General features: G+C 38.2%; 1 protein-coding gene across 1 annotated transcript; it reads left to right on the top strand.

Moving 5' to 3' along the window:
* Nucleotides 1–5117: 5117 nt before the first annotated feature.
* LOC138246784 (olfactory receptor 8G17-like) lies at nt 5118–10612 on the top strand. Its single transcript, XM_069201546.1, has 2 exons — nt 5118–6024; nt 10527–10612. Exons 1-2 carry the CDS (start codon nt 5118–5120, stop codon nt 10610–10612), a joined length of 993 nt encoding a protein of 330 aa, XP_069057647.1.
* The last annotated feature ends 959 nt before the right edge of the window (nt 10613–11571 follow it).

The raw sequence follows: 11571 nt of genomic DNA, 5'->3' as shown, positions 1-11571 counted from the left end.
ACTAAAATATTACTCCTGTCCAAGTATAGACATGAATCATTACCATAATCCCAATGTCAACCACAGGGCACCAGTGTCCCCAGGACAACCCCAACAGACCCAGTGCTAGCCAGGGGGCACCATGTAAGGGGCCCCCAGTGGCACACAACACACATACAGGTACACTTACCTGGGATGGGCTCTATCCTTCAGTAGTGCCCTTGTGGTGTGGGTGGTGGTGATGCTGGGAGTTGGGGCGGGCATCTATGTGCCCATTCAATGGTGTTTCCCCATGGAAATGGGGCCTACCAGCACTTTAACACTGGCCTGACCAGGCTTCACATTTTTACACTAATCAGCCTTAGCGCCATTCTCCTAGGTGTGCTTTGTTGTAGTTTCGGAAGATAAATATAGCACCGGGGAGGCTAGCGTCATTTTTAGGAAGGGAATGCCTACCTTATAAATCATTGTCGCTACTCGATGCTAGGTGGGTTCACGCTTCCTAAAACTGGTGCTAACTCAAATATAACTATGGAGTTAAATTACCCCACTTTAGCATAATAAAATATGATGCTAAGGTGGCAGTAACTTTGAATAAATATGGGCCTTAGAGTCATGGACGTAACAAAGGGCCCTGCCACACCCATCATGCAGGGGGGCAAACTCCAGTAGGTCCCCTCATCGCAGAACCCTGGCCTGACAGGTCCTGAGTGAGTTCAGGGGTGGCATCCATGTACTTTGCTGGCAGGCTCCCTCAAGAAGAGATATTGAGCTATAATTTACAGCCTACACAGATGATGTTTCATTTTTTGTATCCAACTTCTTACTACTATCTCTGATTTTGTGTATCTTTTGATAGTGTATTTTGCCATATCTGATTTCAAATTAAATTGCACGCAATCAGCTGTTATGCTTTCTAATAAGAATTGTCTTAAAGTGAAGTTGAAAGATTCAGGGCCATATCCACAAAGTTAAACATACACTTTTATATAGCTTTACACCTTTTTGGTACTCACAAACTATGATTTAATACTAATGTTACAGCTACACTCAACAGTCAGGACTCCACAAATAAATAAACAGGACATGCTTATATTTATAATGGGCAGAGTTTGCCACACCGACTGAGGAGTCTCCACAACTGTACAGTTACTATTTAATCACAATTTGAGAATACTGAAAAAGCGCAAACTTATACACATTTTACCTTTGTGTATCAAGCCCTCAAGCTTTGCATGGAATTGTAAAAGTATCACATGGTTTGGCATTATGTACTCTAACACCATAGAATAAACTATTTATGGTAATCTAGATTCAGTCAAACAAAAAATACTCACTTTATCTGTGCAATGGTCATGTTTATTTTTATCATATTGGGACACTATTAAAATGATGATGCTACTGAATATTACCTTTCATTTATCCGTGCTTCCTGTGAAACTCCTTAACTATTTTTCAGAACCCTAAGTGGTGTCTTAACAACGTTTCTTTTGAAATAGGAAGAAACATGCACACTGCTACATCAGTTTTAAATGTGTGGTCTTAATGTCACCGGTAGGATTAATATTCCAGTTTTGCAAAGTATCATTCTGCCTTTACCCTTAAACAGATGTGGACCTCTTTATTAAAAAGCCTTAACTCAGCCTTCACTATTTGGCAGAGATTGGACCATTCCTTAATAATGACACTCATTTTAGAAAAAAATGTACATTTCACTACCACCTAAATTTGTTGTGATTACCACTTTCATCTTTTCTATCTCAACGCCAATGCAATTGTCATGAAACTAGTTCAGTCTTCAGACATCTATTATTTTCAAACTTTAGTGGAAGGTTTGTAATTATTATGATTGAATCTGTTTTATGCTTAACTATATTTTCTCCTTAATAAGGATTTTCATTCTTTTCCCTGTTTTCTCCTTTCTCCTTTCTTCCTTCTCATTTACATGTTTCTAAAAATGCAAAAAATATGGAATGTGATGTTTTAATACCTAAATATTCTTTATGGTATGGAGCATTTCTAACATGATGCTTTGTTTTAATTATCTGGTGTTACACCCTTTGAATGTTTCTAGATCTTATACAACTGAATTTTATACTTATTATTCGTATTACTTTGTTTGTAACTAGAAGAACATTAGTAGGTATAATAAAGGATTTTAAAAAGGTAAAGACTGGTGACATGGGAAGGTTGAAGGGATGCAGTAGGGTTTAGAAAAAAGGTCACAATATTATTTGTTTAGGGCTGAGGTTGAAGAGGATGGACAACAGGTAAAGGTTATGTTTATAGTTAAAGTAAAAATATAGATTCAGGGTTCTGTGATAGGTATGGTGAGAGTAATAGTAAAGGGGTATAGATAATAAAATGCAATATTTTTACACATACATTTTGTTCTCATCAAAATGCATGAACGTCACAACTTTTTGTCTCAAAATAGTTAATTCTAAATCTTCCCTATTAATATTTAAAAGGGATTGTTTATCATGTCATACTTTTTTCAGTACTCTCCTTTTTATGATATTCTATTTTCCAGACAAACAAGTATAGCATTTGATAAAGCAACAATGCTTGCTAATTTAGATCTGCAGACATGACACACCCTAGGCTTTGCTTTTGGGACCAGGTCCTGTGGGAGACCGTCAGTTAATGTGGGAATTCTGGTGCTTTATAAAAGCATGGAACAGGTTACATCCTACTGTGCATCAGTGGTTTATCTCTGTCATTTTAAATAATATTTGACTACTTTGTCTCTAGCCTAACATGTTATTTGTTATGTGAACGTTTTTTCCTCCTCTATTCTTGTGCTGGCGGCTCTGTCCTCAGTAAAACCAGATGCTGGGCCTGTACACTTCTGTCTCCGTCCACAGTATCTCTTCTGATAACAGATGGCAGCATTTAATTCTCTCTTCTTTTGGATTGTGTTAAAGGTAAGTAGGCGGGGCTCACTGGAAACAAAATGGATCAATAGAAATTTAAACTCAAATGATTACTGGTTATGCCACGATGGCTCATTTCCCTACACTTCACAAAGTAGCAGATGAGGCTTTGCATTTTATTTTCTGCATCACTCTCAAGGATATATTACGGCTAAAAAAGTGCAAAATAATAATAACGCCGCTGGGATAACACAAGGTAAAATATTTGTTGTTGACTGTGAAGTGTGATGAGCAAGATCAGGTGCTGGTGGAGGAAAGACATCTCAGTTTCATTGTAGTTAATTTTACTTTCGCTCTTTGTATTGTTTTATGTTATTTTATTTTATTCATTTTATTTTATTTCCTGTAGCTGCTCTACCCCCTTTCACTCGTTCAGGGCAAATGAAAAGTTGAGCATATGGTGTTTTCTATAATACATTACTGTACAAGCAAACCTAAGAGCTCATGGTTTACCTAAAGTGCTTTTGGCAAAATATACAGACATGCACAAAAGTCTTCATGTGCTGCGTTCAGGACCATAGCATTCATTCACATTGTAGCACTGTTCACACAACTGTCTCTGCTTAATTGAGAACAATGTGTGCTGTACAGATGGTTCATAACACTGTCAGGGGATGGGTCAGCTCTGATCTCACAAGTCAGTGGAGAGGTCGTTTTACACGGATCATAGCCATCACAAGAGCATTTCCTTTCTGAAGCAATACATCTACTCTGGAATACATACTCATCATGCCAGAGGATAAAACAAATCTACATTTTCTGCGATTCAATAAGCTGAGAACCTCATTGACAAGGTATTGGCATAGGGCAGAGCCTCAAGGATTCCACCAGTGCTGCCTTGGGTATTAAAAAAAGGGCAAGAAGGAGATAAATAAATCCATGATGGGTGACTTGGTTGGCTCTCACCAGCTTTTGTTACCCAGAATTCCTTTTAAACCTCAAACTTTGAAACAGATTTTCCTTATTTTTGTGTGTTGGAAAGTTCTGGAATCTACGTAGAAACACAAATGTCCATCTACCCAGCATTCCTCCAAGTCTCCTAATAAAAATGCCAATGGTTATATCATATTTTTTATCTCAGAACTGACCTCTTTTTTGCAAGGTGGAATTTTGGGCCTTAGCTCAGCCAGCACCAAGGAAAATCTAGCAAACATGTATATTTCTTAAAACCAGCCAACTAGGGGAATCCGGGTTGGTGTGCCCTGCATGAGTGTGACAAGTTTTTCATACCAGCAATGCCCTGTAAACCTCATACGTTGCTTTAAATCACACACTTACCTTACATTTCTGTAAAGAAACTTCCAATGTGATTAGTTCCAATAATAATGCTAAGCCAATTGTGTGGCCGGGCCTAATCCCCGCAACAGGAGTGGAGCAAATCAAGGGAAATGGGAGCACTTGTGAGGAATCTATTAACAGAGGTACCACTAGAAATGGAAGATTCTCCAATTTCCAACAATACCTCTCCCAAAGGAAAAAGTGTTTAGGGGCTGAGATATGCCCCAAGCATTGTTTCAGTAAAATTAAAACAAGCTGATTTGCTTTTTTTACTTTCACTTTTACTGTAATGATGTCAGCGCCCCCTAAACATTGATTCATTACAGGAAAAGAAAAGAAATTACTAAGGCTGCTCAGGAAGTTTTTCCAGAGCAGCCAGAACCTATAATAAAATAAAGGGTTCTGATTCACAAAGGTAAACTTAGACTTTTGGTCTAAGTTTACACCAAAAGTCCAAGGGGCACATTTAAGAACCCCCGGCACATCTTTGCACCAAATTAGCATCACTTTTTTATGCAAATGTGGCCCAACAAGGCCAAAATCACTGTGGCAAATTTACAAAGTGGAGCAATGCATGGATTGTCCATATTCCTTGAGGGAAAGATTTGTACTTGCTCCAGTAAACAATACTGAGATGTCATAAATTAGTATTACTGTGATTGAAGAACAATACCTGCTTTTCCTTGTTTCATAAGTAGCAATCTCAGTATTCAGGTCTAAGAGGAAAACTAGTGCATCAGGAAAAGTTGTATTGCACTTTAGCTAAGAGGTAAAAAAATAAGATACATGTTGGAATAGTACATCTGTGCTCACAATGTTTCACTTAACTTTTTTTAGGTAATGTCATGTAATAATAAATCAAATCCATTGACTTTAATACATTTTATCTACAGGGTAACTTTGATTTCTTGAATTGCTGAAAACATGAATAAAGAAAATCTAAGCTCCACTGAATATTTTTTAATTGTCGGATTTTCAGATGTTCCACATTTACAGATTCCACTTTTTGTTGCATTTTTAATGGCCTACCTGTTAACTCTTGTGGGTAATCTTCTGATCTTGATAACGGTATACCTAAACTCACATTTGCACACACCTATGTATTTCTTTCTTGCAAATTTGTCCTTTATCGATATCTGGTATGTCTCAGTCTTTTTTCGAAAGCTGCTGGCCAATTTCTTTCTTGAGGGCATACAGGTATCTCTTATGGAATGCCTTTTACAGCTCTTTTTTTTCCTGGTCATTGTAACAGTTGAGTTCCTGCTCCTCACAGTCATGGCTTATGATCGGTATGTGGCAATCTGCAATCCACTCCGTTACACGAGTATCATGAACAAGGCTGTGTGCATGTGGTTGACTGCTGGAAGTTGGGGAGTTGGTCTTATAAATGCAATTCCACACATTGGGCTATTGTCCAAGCTCTCGTTCTGCAATACCCACATAATTAACCACTTTTTCTGTGATTTGACTGCCCTGTTAAAAATGTCTTGCAGTGACACTTTCAGCAATGAGACATGCATTTACATAAATGGAGTTGTAATAGTAATTATGTCATTTGTTTTCATCATTATATCTTATTTCAAAATCACAGTGTCAATTCTGAAAATCCAATCTAAGAGTGGGAAAGAGAAAGCTTTCTCCACATGTGCCTCACACCTAATTGTAGTTATTTTATTCTATGTATCTCTCTGTTCTACATACATGCGACCAACATCCACATATTCAATTAAAGACAATAAGATAATGTCTTTGTCATATGCTGTTATTACTCCACTCTGTAACCCAATTGTATACAGTTTTAAAAATGCTGAGTTTAAAAATGCTCTGAGAAAGACAAAGAAAACATTTTAAATTTGATACCAGAAGAAGACTGCATAATTTCAATGTTGGCTAATCAATTTAATATTCAAAGAGAAAGTCATGTTGTAGTACTATTTGTAATATTAGATTCACTGGTCCTAAGCTGTCTCTAATGTGTTCTTCAGAGTTCAATGTTGTTTCAAATGTTTCAGAAGAATGCTTTAAAATTCAAAAGAGTTTCAAAAAAATAATAAGATTTCTGTGTCATACGAAAAATACCCTTTGACAAAATGCATTTCGAAGTAGAAGGTTGGGATTTCTATTACATTTTCTAATGTTATATCTTACAAGCAAAACGTTAAATATACAGGACATCTGAATATATGAACATAAGATTATTTATTGTTAATTTAACATTAACAGTTTTCAAAATGTTAAACATGTCCATTCATTTTTCCACATATATAAAAATGCCCTAAAGCGCATTGGCCCAAATATGCTTCCATTTTGTTGTTAGTCAAATGCAATTTTTCACTTTTTCTATCAATGTTGTTATGCCTATTTTTCTGATTTGGGTGTCTTACATCATTTTAGAAACAAAGCGTGCAGCTGCCATGTCTTCTCTGTCAGGTGTTTTGTGCAGGTTTGGTGATATTAGCAGGATTGGAATTAAGAGGTGTTTGTAAAAGTGATTGGGCCTGGTGTGTGAAGACTTCAACTAAGGACAAATGTACCTTTAGAGATGGAAACAATAATGGTGCTCTGATCACTGATGACACAAGCAAATCATCAAATAATTGTAAGAGAAAGCCATTTTGAACCCCCACACATAGAATATTCATGTACATAGAGTTATTTAAAACAATAAACCCTATTATTTAAGTCAGGGCAAGTAAAGAGACCATTTTCTTTCATTTTTGGAATATTGTCACTTGCATGTAATATAGATGGACATATATAAAATTTAATTTTAGCATTATTACGAATAGCGGTGTTTCTCTGCATTGAAATTAATGTATTTGCCAATGAGAAATGCAAACACTTGAACCTGACATCTTTATTCCCCTTTTAGCACGTTCCCTTTACCCAATTTAATTATGTATAGTATTCACATGTAAAAGAGGAAGATATAGCCTTTGAATAAAATGCCTGCAAAAACCACAGAATGGTTTAGGTGGGAAACTGCTTTCACATAGTAAACCGTGTAAAAGTAAAATCTTTCAGTCATTGAAGGAGCAAAATATTTTCTCTGCAGGGAGCATCCATGCCGAAACTCTGAAAAGATTACTACAATGTTATGGTTACACAACCCACCAACAGTGGCCATTTCAGCCTTCATTGCACCTCTCAAAAAGTCTCCAAAACAATAGTTGGATGTTATGGTTGTTCAGGGGAATGTAGTAGCTGTGCATGTGCAATGACAATGAATCCAACACCACTAGTACCTTTCCGTTGCTCACATTTGCTTGGAGAACTTACAGCTTAAATTTTCCCTACTTTACTTCCAGTCGGAGAGTCAGCTGTTGTGGTGGAAACCTCTAAAAATGGCAGATTTTCCTCAGTTGCCATAGCTGTGAAGGAAAACATATTGCAGTGAATATGGCATTATCCTCTGCAAAAACATAAATCTGACATAATCAAAAGAAAATGTGTTTGTTCCTGTTTTCATCACATACACTCAAGTAGTGTACAGTTTGCTTTTTTATTTTATCTTTTTCTTAGTGTAAAGTTGGACTTTTTTGATAAAATATCTGTTAGGGGTATATTATAATAGAAAATCTATATATGAAATGATATGTGTAATAAATAGATTTGGGAAAGACTCCAATAGTGTTCCTACTTTTGTTTAAATATACTTATGTTATGTACATTACATTCAATTTTGCTTGCTTTATTCCCAACATTATATATGGAAAAATGATATGCCCTATTTATGACAATTGTGTTACATTTATTTTTAATGCCTGCAGGAGGGAGTAAAAACATATCTCTGGTGTACTCTTGCTTCTATGTTACCTCTATCACAGAGAGGCTTTATACATCTGAGAAAACATTGTAGGTAACTGGTTTGATACCTAAGTGGGGGGAGAGGCTCAATTTAGTTTTGAGCTGTAGCCAGTCTTCCATAAAGGTATCAATTCTAAAAACTGGTATGGTAAAATATTATTGTGCACTAAAAATAAAACAACACAAAAAGAATGTCCTAAATCACCTCCACAAAATGAGTGCCTCTTAAAGAAAATCAACCTCCAAATTGAATATATTCTTGTAGACAAGATTTAGGACACAATATTTATATCAGACAATGTTTTTGTGAGGCGTATTCTGATATAAAGCCTTTACACATAGGGCCTCATTTACAAGCCCTTTGCGCCACTGAAGCGTCATTTTTGTTGACGCAGCGGTGGCACAAGCATGCACTACACTGCTCAATATTTACAAACTGACACATTGGCCCCAATGCGTCAGTTTGTAAAGCCCTGCATCATAATATACCTGCACCAGGTATAATGTAGGCAGGGTAACCACGTGGAAAGCCACACAGCTCTGACAGAATCCAATCTACAATATTTCACTGCGTCATTCTGCGACTTAGAGCAGGCATAAAATTGACATATGACTTTTTCCTATAAGAGACTCACAATGCTGTGGTTGCATTAGTTTAACAACGCTGTCCCAGCAATGCATGAGTTTAGCTACAACAGATTCATAAGAATTTCTAATGCATCTGTGAAAACGTGTTCCATGGAGCTCTGTATTGTAAATACAGTGCATCCATGACATTGTTAGGGGATGTGTGGGAAGCGCAAGAAATCTAATGCATCAATGGCAATTCTTGTAAATGAGGCCCATGGAACGTAAAAACAGGTTTGTGTGAAGAATTTCTGCCTTATCCAGTGTAACCTGGATTGAGTGACAAGCTTCTCTTAGAGAATGCGCTCATGGAATATTTACCTTCATCTTAATTTAAATAGTAATAAAGATAAGAAGCAAATCAGAAAGTGTGCCTCAAACAAATTTAGTAGATAGTATTAACATTAAATGATAAAATACCATCAAAACAGTGGATTATGGATGTAACTTTTCCTAAAGAAAACCAAAAGTATACTTTAAAAATCAATAGACAAACTAAAAGCCACTGTTAAAAAAACAGAATGCAGTAGACCAGAAACTGGATACAATTTCAAACCAAATCAATGGGGCCAGGGTCCAGTCATTCACCCCTGGCAAACATTTGTACTTTCGGTGTTAGACATTTTTTCACAGATCTGAATCCGTCCTTGGGACAGGGCTAGATGCTGCAGCTGTATATAGCTCCTCAAAAATGAATGTTTTCATTTTGCAAAAAGTCTTGAACTTTGTACTCCAAAGCTCCAGGCAGGACAACCAGGGAAAAGGTTTTCACTGAGCTTACAGCTTTTATGTGTGTCTCCATTCTTTCTTTATTTTTGTTGCAGAATATGACTTGTACCAAAAAAGAAATACTAGAATAACGGTGTACACAAACCTAGCATTAATTACCATAACAAAAAGGATGAATCTTTCAGCAGAGAGAAAGAAAAAGGATAGCAAGTAAACTCAAAACGAACAAACAAATTAATTCCATTCCCCTCTATGAGAGTAAAAGCAGCAATATCAGTTATCAGAGATTGGTCTCTAAGACATGAGGCATTGCACTCAAAGTTTTCCGTACATTCTGAATGTAAGAAATTGGTTTCTTGGTTGACTAGGGTATTAACCCTGGTCAAGCAGCAACCACAATCTACAAGACACAAGCAATCCCAAATTAACCTGTGCTCTACCCCCTGGTAACTGGCATTGTGTAAATTATTTGTGCAATACTTCGGACAATAATACAGTGAAAACCCACCACAAAAGGAGCCAACAGCAGAGGAAAATAGATTGTATTTCAATAAATAAAATGACATAACAATCCAATTAATAGAAGAGAATATCTTAAGTTTTCACTTTTCAGGCAAAAATAGCACCAGAAGGCATAAGTCACCAACTGTGGATATCTGATCAGGCCAGAACAGGAAAAGTTACAAGTCAGGCCAACCATGATGGAGCATGGGCCAGCTACAGGGACCCAGTTAGGCCCACTGAGCAAAAGTACCCTCAATCCTGGTTTGAGCAGTGTTGCGTGGATTTGTGTCAGAGATGTGTCTTGCAGCCAAGGCAAGGTGTTGGTATTGAGATATGACAAAACAGCACTGGGGGGTCCTTTTGTGTTGACTGTGAGGATCCTGATGACATGGCTTGCAATACAAAGTCTGTTTTCCTGAATGTGACGCGCAGTCAGGGAGATGTACCGGTTCCGAAGAGCTTTCATGCAGAGTCCGGCTTCATCATGGAGGCTGCCATTGATGGGTGATGCAAGGGGCAGGGCCAGAGATGCATTGCGCAGCAGCAGCACCTAAGGTGAAACAGGTAGCAGTGGTGATGTAAGTCTTTGCAATGAGTTAAATCCATGCAGCAGCTGTGATTTATCGTTTCTGCCTGGAATGGCACCATCCACAGAACAGATGCATCAGTTCCACTGGTTCCAGATAGTGGCAGGGCACCTTAGCCCCAGTTCCAAGAGTACAGGTCTGGAACGGCACTGCTTGGCAGAGTAGACTCACAGATGGTGGATGCGAGCTTGTTGGATGCCTATGTCCCAGAAGCTTCAGATAAGGAGACCAGCCAAAAGCTCTTTGAGACACTATGGGTTCTGGGATCAAAAGAGGCAGGTCCTTGTCCTTCTCACCCAGGCAGGAGGTAGCGGGCAGCAGAACAGCACAGCAATGCAGTAGTGTAGCAGAGTGCAGTCCAACAAAGTGGTAGACCATCAACAGCACAGCAGTCCTTCTTCCTGGCAGAGTATCTACAGGTTAGAAGGGGTGGTGGCAGAGGTGCAGTAGGTATACCTTTGTGCCCTGTTCCTGGAAAGTGGGAAAAAAGCTCTAGACAATTGATGTGAAGTGCAAGGAATTCCCTGCCTCCCATAACTAACTGGAGAGACAACGCAGGGCCATTTGACCATTTTTGTGCAGGACAGGACAAAGTCTATACAGGTGTAAGTGACTGTTCAGTAGGAATACACCAATCCTAACCGTCAACTACACCCAGTCATGTGACCAGGGACAGACTTCAGGCTCCAAGCGGCTAAGGCAAGAACATGCCAAATTTCTAAAATTTAGAAGAGCAGATGTTGGACGGAATGTGGAACAAATCACAAATTCACCCCCAGTCATAGATCTGTTTTTTTGCTTACCATGCCATTCCAGTTTAGACCCAGCCATATGCAAATTAGTCTTGACCCTGTTCCCCATGGGACTGGTTCCTGGGGATCACCCCTCCTCAGCCAGGCTGGCTAGAATCTGGTGGCATAGCAAGCACGCGACCCACGTCTGGGCATACCCTTCCCACTCAGGGCAATAAATGCAAAAAGAAAAGATGATGGATGGAATGTGGACACTGGATTCAAGCTAGCCTGGCTGATGAATGGGAAAATTCCAATCAAACCCCATTGCAAGCTTGTGTTTAATAAAAGAGTGGAAAAGTCTAGATATAGTTGTGAAGAGATCACATTCAT

This window comes from Pleurodeles waltl, chromosome 7, assembly GCF_031143425.1.
Source record: "Pleurodeles waltl isolate 20211129_DDA chromosome 7, aPleWal1.hap1.20221129, whole genome shotgun sequence".
Lineage (NCBI taxonomy): Eukaryota > Metazoa > Chordata > Amphibia > Caudata > Salamandridae > Pleurodeles > Pleurodeles waltl.
This window is presented reverse-complemented; position numbering and strand designations above follow the sequence as displayed.

Coding starts and splice junctions, on each gene's coding strand:
- LOC138246784 (XM_069201546.1), top strand. CDS start 5,118: ATGAATAAAGAAAATCTAAGCTCCACTGAATATTTTTTAATTGTCGGA. Junction 6,025..10,526: donor GTTTAAAAATGCTCTGAGAA/AGACAAAGAAAA, acceptor AACAGATGCATC/AGTTCCACTGGTTCCAGATA.